Here is a 16,325-nt window from a genome sequence, read left to right as displayed (position 1 = left end):
CTGGGATGTCAACTAATGATTATCTTTTGTATTGCATAATGAGACAGTTATTTTCTCAATAAATTGCTCTGAATAGGTACCATACAAATAAACCCACCCTGTCAATGAAACGTTATAGAATAATGAAAGAATGCTTTTCACTATTTCTAAAGGCTCCTTCAGTTTGTGTGTTTAGGCAAACCAACAGCCTGGGACCTAAATTTAGTGTTGTATACAATACTGTGCAAAAGTTTTCTGCACTTCATATGCGTCAATTCTCATCCATCACTCAGTATCATCATGGAGACGTCTCATCGATCCTAAGTTCATTCTGCAGCATGACTCCAAACATGCAGCCAGAGTCATAGAGAACTATTTTCAGTGACAAGAAGTCCAACAGACTGTATGGCTCCCTCAGTGCCCTGATCTCACCGTCATGGAGTCAGTCTGGGATTTCATGACGAGACACAAACAACCTGAGACTAAATTCACAGAGGAACCATTTTGAAAGACATTAGTATGCTGAAAAAACTGTGTATAAGTATAGCTGGCATCGATGCTACTTTAAAGTCAGAGTGGTGATACTAAATATTTAGGTTCTCTTCTTGTTTACTGCACTAACTATGAAGTTAATTGTGAAATAAAAAGTATTCATGGCAAGAACCAACACTTTACTTGCAGTGACCAAACACTTTACTTGCAGTGACCAAACCTTTTGCTCAGTGCTGCATGTCAAAGAAATACAGCAAACATTCACATTTTAAAGGACAGAAACAGAAAAAGTTGCTGATTTTCTCATGACTGACTAATCACTGCAGCTCTAAGATACACAATATGAACAACATAGTTCACCCCCATATTTTACCTGCCTGCCACTGTTATTGATATGTCTGTGCTCCTCTTGATCATGTTTTCGTCCTGTGTGTGTTTTACATGTCTTACCATGGAATGCTGCCCTGGTAGAGGAGCTGGCCTCTGCCGGGGAAGAGCTCTTGGAGTGCGAGTTAAAGGGTGATTGTCTGAAGCACTCGTCCAGGAATGGACTAAAACACAGAGACATAAAAAATATCCGTATTTACATATAAAGCAAAACAAATGTTTAAATTAGATTTTTGGAAAAAGTGATTGCTGATCATGAAATTCACAAATTCCAAAAAAGACTTCACAGCTACACACCAGTTATTACTAACTCACCTGTTTATTCCCACCATGTTACTGTCTTTGTGGTTGTTGGCCTTGCTCACTTTTTCTGGGGGTGGTGAAAAAAAAAAACAACTTGTCAATCCAAAACCATTTATATAATTATATTTTACCATATCTATTTATCTATTCATACCTAACCCCAAAAACCAGTTTGAACACTGACAGAGGTTATAGTCCCTCTCATATCATAGAATTGTCTGTTATCACATGACTGAAGTGCAGCACTTAGGTCACATGATTACAACTCAACCAGCTCCGTGACAACTTGAGCAACATCCACTCACTGCTTAAACCAGTGAAATGTGACTGGAGGTTAAAAAAAAGCTAGTAGGTGGACTTTGAGTTAAAATTTCTACTCATTTAAGTTTAAAAAAAGAAATGTTGATTCCCAGTTGACGATAAATCTCAGGTCTACCATTGAGAACAGCTATTTGGATGTGACAAGCTGCCAATTGACGTTCAGTATCAGTCGCTTCCTAACATAACCCTGTACACAGGCCATTATCTGACATGGATACTACGACTATGTACTGTACGTGCCTGATTGGTGCCTCCCATTAAGTTAAGCTCGGCTGGTAAAGCACAGGTTTGCCATGCCAGCAGGGGTGCACTGGCCATCTGGAGTAGTGGGAGTCTCTGTAGTGGGTCTGCCGACCTGTGGGCTGAAAGTTAGCCCAACAACACTAATGTGAAAACATTAAAAAAAAACAAACAAACAAACAAAAAAAAAAAAAAACAATGTGCATGGCTGGCCCGATCTGCATTAGACCAGCCCGATGGCACGTGTGTTTCTGAACAGTATGTTAATGGATACACAAAATATTAGAAACAGCTTTTAATATTATGGAGTCTGGAACAATACTGCCACTAACTACAGTCTCTAAACTGCTGCATCTCTGATGTCAACAAAATGTTTGAAAGGTTGGGATGGACACATAGGAAATTTATCTATTTATCACGGCAACATGAGCTAATGAGATGAGATAAACTTTAAAATATTTTTATTGAAATATTTCATGCTGCTATTTTAGATGGAAAAAAAAATAATAAAATGTCCACACAGAGATGAATAAAATGACTTTTGCCTGGTGCTTGAGCTCAGATTTTCCTCACACACCTGCTCCCGATTTCAAGTGATTGGGCTGTTTATTGCTTCTCTATCTAAAAACATGTTGCTCAGATCAGTCATCAGCTAAATCAGATACTTCCTGACGCTTTACAGCACGAATAAAATGTAATATTTTATAAAAATGTAATTATTTCTGCTGACATTAGTGGAGCCACTCTTTATTTCAGAAAGAAAACTGCAGGAAATCAGTAACCATTAATGTAGAGCGTCAAAGGTGTGAATGGTTGCTAGTGTTTTCAAAAATGCCTCCCTGCAACTTCACACTATGGGCGATGTGTTCACACCTGTCCTTCTTGCACCAAATATCACACCTGTTTCAGTGCTACAGTAACACAGTAATCCATGGCTATATAACCCAGTGACATAAGTCTAGTGTGGAAGTGGTGTTTATAAATCACATACCTATGATGACACATGTAAATGAAGAAGAGACTAGCCCAAAGTCCACCTCTGTATGCCTGAGATTCCAGGTGATAATCAAAACAGCATACCTGCTCTGTATTCAATAGGAGCCATTTATAGTTGCTCACAGTGTGGCTGAGTCTTAAATACAAATCATTTTAAGTGGTTTCTAAGTGATAAGTAAAGTGAGAATTGGAAAATCACTTAATGCCACTTCTTGGGCAGCTTATGTTAGCACAGACCCTCAGTTTTTTAGCCGTAAAGTGCGCTATACAAACTGCCTGAGAATGGAGCCATATGTGTGAGATTCAAGGCGATGTACTGAAGTGAATTTCAAAGCCGCAACCATCTCAGTGTTCAGAGCGACCTTGCTACTGATGTGTCTCTGAGGTCCTACTGCTCTGGGTAATTCATATTGATTGCTCATTGTGTGACAGCAGCCCACTCTATTCCCGTCCCCCTCACATTCAAACCCAGCTCTAAGGGGGCGGTTGTCGCCGTTGCCAGGCTAGCGATGCCCTGGCCTCCCTGGGTGGGCATACTGTGCACCACCGTTGCCCTCTCTACCCTCCTTATCCTCTGCCACCCCCCCATCAAACCCCCCCACCCTAAACACACCAATCCGTCACATTGCTCGCCAAGGACAGAGGTCTCTTTCCACGTTGCCATGGAGATGCCGCACGGGAGAAATGTAAAGGGAGGAAGGAGGGAGGGGAAGTGCAGGGGGAGAGCGTGTGCAGCCAAGTGTGCTTGAGCCGGCATGTCTGAAAACGAGTCAAGGGAGTGAGAGAGAGAGAATGAGCGAAAGGGGGAGAAGGAGGAGGGAAGAGGGGGCATTTGTGCAGACACCACACTCCCCATGGGGCCCTGTGCGAGTGTGTAAAGGTGTGCATGCAAGACTGTGTGGGAAAGAAAGACTGTCAATGTGCGAATTTGTGAATATGTGTGAAAGCAAGATGAGGAAGACAAAATTTTTTGACACAAGCTTGTTTCTTTATATGGCATTTAAGAAACTGGATAGAGCTTGGGTCACAGCCCAGGGCTACAAGTCTGCCCTCACTCACACACACAGATACACACACACACGTCTGCACCTTTTCTCTGGGGGCCAATGGATACACCTCAAAGCTCTGTCTTAATCTAGCAATACAAACAGCTGTCTGCCTCTTCAATGTCACTTCCAGGGCCATACAGGTAAATTGCAGGATGTCATTACTCGTCCTATATCCTTGACTTTACTACAGAGCCACCAGAGGAAGGAAATGGAAACATGTAGGTTTTATAGTTGAGTACTACAAACTGTCCAAGGTTTACACCGCAGTGCTGCAGGGGAACAGATGACATGTTGCTGTATCTCACCGTGTGTGTGTGTTGTGGATCTACTGCTGCTCAGAGAATAGTGATATAAGTCTAAGAGGAACATACCTGACAATTTGAACAATAGTTCGGAGGCCATTTTGACTGATATGTCCTGGGAGAAGAGGTCCTTCTGGGGGCGGGCCAACATCTCAGGGAGGTTACTCATTGGCTCATTCTTCTCACTCGCCCCTAAAGTGCTGAAAGCCAGCAGGTGAGGGGCAGGTGGGGTGAGTTCTGCAGGGGGCGGGTCCACCTCCATGGGCTCTGCCTTTACTTTCACCTTCTGGTATTGGGCTTCTTTGCTGTTTTCTGCAGAGGATGACAGAGCAAGAGGACCTTCATTAGTGACACTGATCAAAGATATTCCTCACAGAGATACATTTTTGTGCATAGAGTAGAGCCTATATTAAGCAATTCACATACAATGAGCATACACATAGAACACCATAAATAACTGAAGAATTTAACAAACAGTAGTATGTTTCATACTACTGTCTGTATTCTACTGCAGAGCAATGTATGTAGATTTCCAATTTTCTGGGAAATCAGTATATTCACTAGAATATGTGTTTTGCTGAAACACCCCATAACAGGAATAGTGAAGAGGATGTGCCAGCAAAAAAATGGTGATCCAAAAACAACACGTATATGTATGTGTTGCAAATGCTGTCATTTATCTGGTTCCAAATTGACTTTTTTCAACGAAATGAAACGCAGGGCATGCTTAGGCCTGTAAACCTGCGGTTCATCCGATGTAAACATTCCATGTAACCCTGACTGGAGGGTGCTTTGAACACAGATTACTATACCTGCATAACAAACACGGGTTTAATTTGATGTGTTTTTGCCTGCCAGATGAGCAAATCCTGTACTGTCAAGTCAATTTTATTCATAGAGCCCAAATTCAAAAATTCGCATTTGCCTCAAAGGGCTTCAAAATCCATAAAGGCAAAGCATACAACAGCCTCTGTTCCTTAAATGCCTGGTCTGGATGAGGAATTAAAACAACAAATGGACAGACAGGCAATATATGTTGTATAATCTGAGCCAGAGGATAAGTTTCCTTATACTGGTGTATTTAGATAATTGTTCTACTCTCTAATCTAAGCACAATAAACTTCACTTCTGACTTTTACTTAAAGGTAAAATAAACCTCCAGTATATACTGTAGGTATAAAATCAAATCTAAAAAGAAAATCCAACTAACAGCCAAAACATGAGCATTGCCTCTAAAGCCGAGCTGAGCCGAAAGCACTTAGCCGGGTGATTATTAGGGTAAGAGGGCACCAGGAGGTCACACTGGCCTCCAGCAGCTCATGTAGGTTCACTGAAGCAAACAGAAAAGACACAAACTACGACACAGCTGTGAATTTATGTTTATGATAACAAGAGAAATGTTGAGTATAAGAGTGTCCAAGTCCAGGTAGTTTTTTTTCAGCACATACTGTACACAGTTGTCTGAAAGGGTGACAACAGCCGCTGACTCGCTTCTCACACAAGTTCAAGAGGTGAGGTGAAGTGAGCAGGCGAAAAATAGCTGAACAGAAGATAGCATCGGTTAGGAATGTCTCAAGTCGATCCACAAAAACACTGAGACTCATCTCCCTCTGGATTTGAAACAAAAGACTGCATTCTTCCATAAAAATTACTGGAAACTCTTTAAAAGGAAACTGTGCTACAGGGTATATTTTCTTAATTGAAGACACTGAGTTGTCAGATCCTGATTTTCATACAGCTGAATTCAAATTATTAAATGTTTCAGCCTACTTTAGCCTACAATAGGCAATGTGCACCTGTATGATGCAGAAAATGATAAAAAAAAAAAAATAAAGATGAAAAATAAATAAATAAATAAACAGCAGTACGGGGTGAAAAAAACAGACAGGGGCATCCTTTATCATCAGTATATCCAAGGTACTTTGTTTTGACTGGAGTGATGGCAGGAGGCAAAGTCTCAGTGTGGCGACAAGCAGGAGCAAGGCGAAGCAGTGGGGTTGATACAGTGCTGCTGACATGGCGACTCAGCACCATTATGGGATATATAAAGTTGGCAGGGCATTGGGAGCAATGGGAGGGGCGAGGGTGGTTAGAAGAGCTGTAGAAGGAGAGGGTGGGAGGGAGATACAAGACAGTAACCCTGCGCTAACCCTTCCACCCCTCCCCTCACATTCTCCACTCCTCTGCTGAACGAGGCCAGCGTGAAACAGTGTGAAAGACTGGACTTAGAGTCCAGTATCTACTGCAAGCTTAGTCATTGTGATTGTACTGTACTGTTCATGTGGATGCATTTAAGTGTAAACTCCCCTGCAGACTCCCCCTCCCCTCTTCCCCCCACCCAGTACAGGTGCCTGGTTTATTGGTAGTAGCCAGCATGTGGGGGTCACTGACAACCATCAGCCCCACTAATCCCTTAATCAGGTGGCCAGAGTTAGCCAAGGGTAACCTAGAAAAGGCTGATGGAGGAGCAGAGTAGAAGAGGGGGAGAGTGAGAGCAGGGCGGAGGGGTAAGGGGCATTGCTCTGTAAGGGTCAACCAAGGGACACACAAGCTTCTATCATTGGATCACCACCATAACAACAGAGGCTGAGTGGACTGCTGTGCTGCAAAAAATACACACAACAATACACCCATGTACTGAAAGATGCTGTATGTATTTGAGCTCCCCGCACTGGGATTAACATGCTTACGGAGAGATCACATGACACAGGGAGAAAATGTTTGATCGTAAACACACCGACACCATATTATTGAAAGCATCACATCACAGCAGGCTGGACCAAATTCTACCTGTCACAAAATAAAAAATGAATATATGGCCTCACTCCCATACTGATAATAGCTATGGCTTTTTGGTTGAGGTCAGGACCTTATGTGCTCAAGCCATAAAAAGCAGCCCTCGGTCTGTTGAATCTAGCTTGTGTGTGTGTGTTTTTATGTGTGTGCGTGCCCTGTGTGTCTATGCACATATGTGTCATCCCCTCTGGTGCCTCCTCTGTAATACACCAGCTGCCATTAGGCTACAGATTCAGGTCTCAAGGAATGTTTGTGTGTGTGTGTGTGTATGGTTATGCAGCTAGAGGACCAGTTTAAGCTATTCCATGGGAGTAAGGACATTTCACACACCATCAAAGGGCTGTTAAAGGGTTAAGACAGTGTACTGTAAAGCTCCTCTGTCCTGCTGCCCTTCTTCTTGTCTGAATATTGGAGAGGGACAACATGGTCCAGTGTAACTAGCATTATTAATATAGCAATGTTATTTTCTATTTCAACATCACTATTTAAAGAGGGTAGCAAGGCTAGACAAACATATTAAGGTTCATTTGTCACATCTGTGGTATATTGTTCTTTTTAAATCCAAATGTTTAAAACCTCCTATGAGCTCTCCTTGTTTCCCCTAACGTGACTTGTTTAAACTTTTAAATACACACTCACGCACATGCACGCACGCACGCACGCACGCACGCACGCACGCACGCACACACACACACACACACACACACACACACACACACACACACACACGCACGCACGCACACACTCTTAGTTCTGCTGGCGTTTGTTCGGTAAATAAGATTTCAACTTTTAATTGTATTTCAGTTTTTCTTTACTGCTTCAACAAAGGTCTGTTTAAACAAAGGCACATGAATTCTATTTTATTCTATTCTATTTCACCTTCTACACTGCCATCATACAGTCGGTCCTCAGCACTTAATCACTGTCTGCTTTGGATCGGCCACCAAAATAGACAGGAACAGAATGCAACGGACAATTCAGACTGCAGAGAGGATCATTGGGGCCAATCTTCCCATGGTCAGGAAACAGGGAAGGAGCATCTCTGCAGAGCCCTCACACCCTGGACACAAACTGTTCAGACCCCTCCCTTCTGGTAGGCACCACAGAGCACTGTGTGCCAAAACCACCCGGCACAGAGACAGTTTCTTCCCCCAGGCTGTCACTCTCATGAACTCTTAATGTCACAGAGTGGCAGAGATAACCACTGTGCAATAACTCTTTATGCATATTTTGGACATCTGTACCTTTATAGTTAAATCCTTGCACTCCTACTGCAATATTTCACACATTTATATATCTATAAAAACATCATTCATTTTCTATCCTTTTTTAATTTCTTTTCCTTTTTATTTTAAACCCACTTACTTTCTTAAAGTTTAACTTTATTTAATTCTTGTAAATAGAGAGCTTAGTGGACCAGAGTCAAATTCCTTTTGTGTGTGCACAAACTTGGCCAATAAAGATGATTCTGAGTCTGATTTAAGAAGCTCAGCAAAAATGATAAAATGTTAGATCTATCTGGATTAAGTAGGTTGAAATGTGGCCCAGATGTGACCCTGAACCAAGTAAACTGTTGTAAATGAAAGCTACTTTGAGCTCCATTAGGTATGTAAGGGGCAATCATGTTTCATATTTCTACACTGCATGTGAATGGCAGTGATAGCATATTAGTCTACCTGCACTATATATACCTTGTTCTCGTCAACACAGCACTAATCAATTCTAAAACAGATTCAAAGTGACTGGGGTTTGTGCGATGTTCTGTTTTTAGTGACCAACTTTGACCTCAAGTGTCCGCTTGAATCTGTGTGGATGTAACAACCCGTTTCACTGAGAATATACAGTAGGAAGGTAGAGATCCAGGACAGACTAGACTCAAACCAAAAGAGTCACATACCATTAGTGATTTAATGTAAGCAAAGACAATTTATTACCCCACTTTGATGCACTGACAGCAGAAGAGCAAAAACTTGGACAGACAGGCAGTGAGGCAGACAGACAGAGGGCGAGGCAAAGAGGAAGGGTAAAGAAAGGGAAAAAAGTGACATGTAGTGCCAGAAAAACAAGACCCCGGGGTAAGGGAGGAATGAAGAAAGTAGGATGAGAGAAAAGAGCACGGGGGAACAGAAGGATGAGGAATGGCTAGAGCCTAAATGACAACCTTGCCACCTCTCCCCCTTTCAGTTATCCCAGTCTACCCTTCTCCCCACTCTGTTATTCCACATTTCTCTCTCCCTGCCCCCATCCCTCTCTCTCTCAATCTCTCTATTCTCCTGCTCTCTAGCCGACCTGCTCAGACAGGGGTGAAGAGTTCAGGCGCTTCAAAGGCTGCAGTGTGGAGACTGCGTGTCATGTGGGAGCCACAGCAGCCTTGCCTGCAGACTTTACAGACAGCTGCTGCTACAATTGATCCTCGACCAGCTCACTCTTAATAGTTCAGCTTTCCAACGGTTGCAAACTACAGCTACATCTGACTCTAGAGCAGTGTGTTTGATAAACAGCCCATAAGGAGCCAGATATAAACCTTATAAATCAGTCCTAAAGAAAAGCATTTAGCAAAAGCCAGTGGCGATCCAAGGCTAAAATTTTATCATTTAAGGTCAAGACAAAAGATGACAACAAAATTGCCTGAGATTTAGTAATCACATCTGCATATAAAACCAAGCAACATATGCAGCAAGAGGCAAAAGGAATCAATTCTACATTTCTAAATACAACTATTGTCAGTGACAAGGAACCAATGAGACAGAATAGGTAGGGAGGGTGGGTGTAGGAGAGGTCAGCAAGCGGCCACACTGAGGGGGCATGGTGGGGACACTGTCAGAGCTTAACATAAAGTGTTGAGCTTGACATAAAGTATTGCTGTACAGTAATGCCAGTGTTATGCATTCGAATGGTGAACTTCTTCGAAGTGTTCTGTAATAAGCCATACTGAGTAAATAGTGAATTCTTTTATTTAAAGGTAAAGAAAAAATATAACATAAAAAAAGACTAAAAGGGGAAATGTTTGATGTATTGTTGATGTTGTTCATGTAACAATACATTCTATTCCAGTGTTCCTAGAGCTTAGATTTTCAAAAAAACAGAAATCCGGTGTATCTTTTGTATTTAATTAATGCATACTGATTTCAATATGGTGTGGCACAGCTGAATTAAAAGAAATGCTTTAAGTCAACGGTTGTTTTTCAGGGGGAAAATATAATCACACAAGTCTCTGGAACATCATAAAAACTGAACTGAATTATATTATACTCAGTTAGCAATGAAAATAGTCACACTGTAGGCCTAAAACACATCAGTTAGCTGTGGTTCCTACAGCAGAAGTAATCATGTCAAGAATTAGACATTGGCAGCAAGAACTGCAAGTGCCTCTGGAAATCAACACCCACTTTCCAGCTTCCTGCCACATTCTGCTTTGCCACACAGACAAAAACCAAAACAATACTGTTTGATATAAAACCATGCTCTTCCACTATCAGTAGAGTTGGTGAAACAAACCATGGATAAAACACCAGTTAATATTAAACCTACAATTTGAATGCTGATCAGAAAGGCCTGTGCTGCTGTGTTACTAAGTATGTTGTATTCTGTAACACCAACAAAAAGAATGTCTTAAGCTAAAAATCTGTTGCTGTCAGTTCGGTTTGGGGTCTATCTGCTCCTTAGAGGTCAAAATTGCTTAATGCATTTTTTATTATCTGGGTAACAAGCACTGCAGAGGGGAGAGGGCCTCTAAAATGTCCTCAGAGATGGAAGGCCTGTTCCTAAGGAATGAGGAATGAGTTAAGCGAGCACAAAGTGTGATTTCACACCTATAGTGAGGGTGGCTGGATGGTGAGTGGGTGGCACGGCTGTTACCCACATGATGCCAGCCTGCCAGGGCACCACCTAGGGCCCTGCACCCTCCCCACCCCCCAACACACACACACACACCCCTCCTGTGGCACCATGTTCCCCTTGCCCTGCAACACCAGTGCCCATCTGGTAGGACACGTTAGCCGCTGGCGCCAGGGACTATTTAGCCTGGCGTAATTAGCCCCTAGACACCAGCAGCCTGGTTTTAAACAGATGTGGGGGAGGTAGCGCTAGCAAGGCGACTCAACACGACCAACCAATGTTTGATAAGGAAAAGAGGAGACGGGGGAAGGAGAGAGAGGAGAAGAAGTACTGACCTAGTTAAAAGGATGATGCAACTCATGTTACAGCACAATGGCCAGTAATGATGACAACCCCACTTGCTCTCACTGTCCAAAGCCATGGTTGAGGAAGATGAGTAGCAGAATTTAATTAGGCTGTGTCCATTTGCTGCTCTGACAAGCAAGAATGAGGAAATAAGCACTTTTTAACAGACAAGTAGTGATGCTGTGAACAAAGAAAATGCTTAGCCCACAATGTCCAATTTGATTTCCCTATCTAAGTATACTTACTGGGTTACTGTGTTCTCTAGCTGACCTTTAACAGGGAACAGAGAGGGGTTACAGTGCAGATTGCCCTTGTACCTCATGACCGTAATCACACGTGACTGTAACGGCACTGACCTTTCCCTGGCTCTCTCCTTTTCTCCTCACCATCTTTTTCTCCTTCCCTTCCCCCCAGGGTCATTTGAGGGTCCAGACTCTTGTCAAGACTGTCACTCTAGACAGCCCTCTCCATCTACCACCCCCGCTGTTGCCATGGTAATGGACGGCACTGCGCTCTAAAGACTGTGTGAGGGGGCAGAGGGAGCCAGTGGACGGATGAACGCTGCGGCATCTTTCCCTAACCTAGGTCAACCTTGCAGAGCTAGTGTAAGTGATGGAGGGGATAAACACTAGCCATGCTGCTTGAGGACCAAATAAACTGGCAGGATGTCAGTGCAGGGATTGGAAATGGCAAAAACGACAGGAAAGCCAGATGATTAACAGTGCTAAAACAAAGGAGGCAGCACAGTGGAGGAATTATACACTACCTACATCCTTCTCTCAATTTCTGTTTTACACACAAAGGCCAAGTATTTTCTCTTATTTGAAAGTAGTAATCATGTCAAATTTGTCTTCCTCACACACGTGCACACACAGGGAAATGTGACCTGGGGGCATGCAGTGGAGCAGCACACGTGTAGTACCACAGAGCTACCAGCCAGCATGAGTCACAGTGAGCACCATTCAGCCCAGAGAGAACAATGGCAACCGGTGTGTGAGGTGTCTGTCAAGCATGCTCACACTAGCACAGGATGAAGCGCCGCGGTTGGAGCAACGCCCCACTGCACCACCATCAGACTGCCATGTGCTTTATGGTATTTAACATTCGAGGTGCATATTTGCACCTCCTATAAGTGTTTCAATTGTAAATTTTATGGTTGCACAATTCTAGTTTACTAATCATACCAATGTAGAGGTAGTCCACAGGGCCTGTTTGGATTTAGATTAACTAAAATTTAAAAACTATTTGTTAAATCATGCATGCATGTATTGCAATTGTCCAATTAGGGAAAAAACTATATTCTATGTATCACATAGCTTGAAAAGCCAGGTCTCTTGGGGAATTCTCTTCAAATATCATTCTTGATAGCCTGAGAGCCAGAGTCCTGGAGCCTGCCGTGGACAAACACCTGTCTGTAACACACTTGTACTAAACCTGACGTTCACATGTTAAAAAATAAAGAACCAAGCTGTGTTTGAGGACTTGCTACAACATTCTTGCTTTGGTCAAACTAGAATCTACAAAGGCTAGCTCATTGTGCACAGTGATGCCACAATGATACACACAGGTTGAGACGTTGAGCATGTTAAAAATTATAACTCTTTAACTGTGTGTAAGTAGATAAAGTATATCATCTGCGATCCAGTGTTGTTTTATAAAGGAACCTAATGGACAACAATGACCACCACACCCTTTGTTCCACAAATGTTGGGGGAACCTGATGCAGAGAAGAGTAGGAAAAAAAACAAAAAAACATTAGGGATCAAGACAAGTAACCTAAATATAATCACTAAGGATACAGTCTTTCCAGCCACTGAGGACTTACCATATATGCTTTTTTCCTCACAGGTAAATTTAGCTCAGCTATGAAAAGCCCTCAATTTTAGCTTGGTTAGGTGTTCCATGGTAGAAAACAACAGAGCCCTGTTATGGAGGTCAGGGTCACAACCTTTGGCTTACAACCTACACATATATACACAGAGTTTACAGAAATAATACTAGTGAAATAGCCACATTTACACTATGTTACTGATATTTGTGGTTCTGGTCAGCTTCTGAAGTTTCACATGAGCAAGTAGCTACAAGTACATCTTGACTGGAAAAACTTGGTATGTACATGTTTGATTTAGAGGAATTACGGAATTGTTTACATGTCCCACAGGTCAGCCTGAGAAATACATAGCCCATTTCACAAATCCATAGGTAAGTACATACTATACCTGAAAGCTTAATCAGCAGCTCAGAGGCCACCTTTATGTTGATATCCTGGCTCAGAAGGCTGTTCTTAGACATGGGACTTCCTTCCCTTGGTTTCAATGACCCTGGGCAATCTGTTACTGCTGTAGCTCCCGTTGGTGCATCCTGGCAGAAAGTCGCAGCAAAGCTCGGCTGGACCTGACTGTGGGACTGGGAGGATGGCCTAGGGCTCAGTGCTTCCTCCACTTTGGGCTCTTCCTTCAGGTGGAATGGCGACTTGAGTGTCTCTCTCTGGTTGGCTGCTGCAGACAGAAAAATAGAAAACATTGTAGGAATGTGAAGAAATTCTGATGAAAAAAGGAGCAAATAGTAGAAGAAGAATCTTAATACTAGTTGTGGCAACATTTTAAAAAGGTATATGGTATGTTTAAGCTATCAAAAACAAGCCACATCATGTCGTCTGCCTTTTGTCTGAGTGTATAACATAAAGGCCTTAAAACCTGTTTGCACCTAAGAGTCACAAATTAGATCTTTCAGTTTGTTAGCGAATGTAACGTCATAAGGTCCTTTTTCATCCAGAAGAGAACTATACATACATGCACACACACACACACACACACACACATATATACACCCACGATAAATGACAATTCAAATTAAATAAAACGGTCCATAGTTGATTTGCATAGTCCAACTGCTTCAAGAGATATTACAGTTGGCATACCGTGGGCCAACAGACAGTACAACCTCATGAATGTCCTTTTCTCTAAGTCTTTATAGCATCCGCAACTAATTCCCAATTCCTCCTCCTTTTCTCACACACTTTTTCACACTTCTTCCTCCCCATCCCATTCATTTCTGTGCACTTATTCTTAGCACCATTCTACTTTAGGCCTCATCCCTACTTGCCTCTGACATCGTTTGAATCCTCTTCAGACATAAGGACATGAAATAATTCCTGTACTTCGGTTAGCGCGATAGAAATCAGCTAAAGCCTTATCTGCCATCTCTGCAGTATGTAGCCTGTGTTAGGGAGCGGACTGTCACATGGATCCCTCTGCTCTAAAGTCATCTTCAAGCGAAACTGGGCCACATCTAATCCGCCTTAGATGAATAATTAATAATTAGACATGGAGAAACTTCCGATAGCCGCCAAGAAAAGGACAGCAGGGCAAGAGCATCTCTTTGTGTTTCTTAGCAGGTTACCCTACACTGCGCTTAAAATCGAGGTTTATACATGCCATAGCTTACAACACCATTTGAAAGGGTTATAAAGCACAGGATTTTCTAAAAATATGTTTTCAAATATATTGTAGTTGTCTGTGGAAAGCCAAATGATATCTATTACACTCAGTTAAGCTATGGAAGAGGTTAAAGGATTCTGATTTGACAGCAGATTATTTTTTTAGAACTACAGTACTAAGCACCTTGCAAAGTAGACTGGCTGTTGGTTGAATGTACTTGAATACGCTTTCAAATTATGAAGAATCTAAAGTTTTCTTTTGACTTCTGCGTTTTATTTTTGTGGTTTGTGACCTAGATGAAACGTGAAGGAATCTCATGTTACTCTTGTTTTTGCTTGCCAAAGTCAAAAACATAAGCTGACGTGAATGGAACAGTATCTGCAACTGTGGTGTTGGCCTGGTTCACATGTGAGTCAGGAAGCAGAACCTTGTTGCTATGGCAAAGCTTAAAAGGCCCACATATGACAATGTAACCAAATTTGGCAAAGGTTGCTTTCATCATTTCTATAATTATATTTGTGAACTGTAAAAATGCCCACACACCTCAGGCATTTCTCCCCACACAAGAATGTCTTTGTCATTGTAAAAGTATTAATTAGACAATCTGAAATAAGCTAAATGAATTGCTGAGTCTGATACATTCAAATATAAAAATAAATCTGTGGCACCAACTGACATCTACAGGTCTTTTGACACAACACTTGACGCAGTTTCAAGCAATCTGTACAGAGCAGCATGCACACTTTAGCTTTCTACACACGCACACGCACGCACGCGCACGCACGCACGCACGCACGCACGCACGCACGCACGCACGCACACACACACACACACACACACACACACACACACACACACACACACACACAGTGGACATAGGCGAGGCTATCACTCTTGAGCCGTGATGCCCAGTCACCACTGGCCCCAGCGGAGATATGCTCTGCTCCTCACCCTACCGTCTCACCTAACATCTCCAACTGCCACAGACCTGCCACCCCCTGCCCACATCATCAATCTGTGCTGGCTCTGGCCCCTCTGATTAATGATGATCCATGCCGGAGGGATAGAGGGCTCAGGGACAGGGGATACAGGGCAGGAAAAGGCGACAGGTGCTTGTGTTTTGACCACCCATGTGGTGCCAAGGTGCCACAATGCCAAACCGTGGCAGGCTGGGGCTGCAGTTCAAGAAGGGGAGAAGAGGTTGAGCAGTGGGGGAGGATGGGGGGACAGTGACCTTAAAGTTCAGGGGCAGCGGCGAATGGTCACAGGCAGCACCAGCTGGAAATGTCACACCATCAGATGTCAGCGGGCAGGCTAAGTATAACCTGGTCAGCACCTGGAAGGACGTCCTCTAATTAGAAGCGTGTTGGGCCATGTCGGATCAGACAGGGACAGCACACTTGGTCACCGCCTTACAAACACACAAAAATACACTATTCCATTTACATGCGCAGACGCACACTTAATATCTCAGAAATCCTTACATTATACAACAGTATACAAGCTATGTCATGCTTCATTTACACCATACGCAAATGCTACGATACATATAAGCACCTGACAAATGCAGGACTTAACATAAACTTAGATACTGAAATTCTTATCCTCTGTGGCCCCTCGTGAACAAAACAACCCCAGGACGTGCACTCACACACAAAGTCATATCACACCAGTGACCTTTTGGACTGTCGCTATAAATAGAGCGTATTTCCACTAAGAATCTATGTTACAAAGCACAATGAATTATTTAGCAGTCTAATCCAATGGGCAAGATCTTTTATTCCTCCAAGCTGATGGCTCAATAACAAAAAGCCAGAGCACAGTATCAACAGGAACAA

General features: G+C 42.8%; 1 protein-coding gene across 2 annotated transcripts in view; it reads right to left on the bottom strand.

Moving 5' to 3' along the window:
* Positions 1 to 16,325, bottom strand: part of znf827 (zinc finger protein 827) — a 62,806-nt gene that overhangs the window by 18,169 nt on the left and 28,312 nt on the right. For both annotated transcript variants that reach the window (XM_026302455.1, XM_026302456.1), the window contains exons 5-8: positions 13,267 to 13,545; positions 4,139 to 4,381; positions 1,174 to 1,228; positions 922 to 1,022 (exon numbers count right to left, since the gene is read on the bottom strand). In XM_026302455.1, the coding sequence (XP_026158240.1) occupies positions 922 to 1,022; positions 1,174 to 1,228; positions 4,139 to 4,381; positions 13,267 to 13,545 (678 nt within the window). The remainder of the gene's footprint in view (positions 1 to 921; positions 1,023 to 1,173; positions 1,229 to 4,138; positions 4,382 to 13,266; positions 13,546 to 16,325) is intronic.

This window comes from Mastacembelus armatus, chromosome 1, assembly GCF_900324485.2.
Source record: "Mastacembelus armatus chromosome 1, fMasArm1.2, whole genome shotgun sequence".
NCBI lineage: Eukaryota > Metazoa > Chordata > Actinopteri > Synbranchiformes > Mastacembelidae > Mastacembelus > Mastacembelus armatus.
This window is presented reverse-complemented; position numbering and strand designations above follow the sequence as displayed.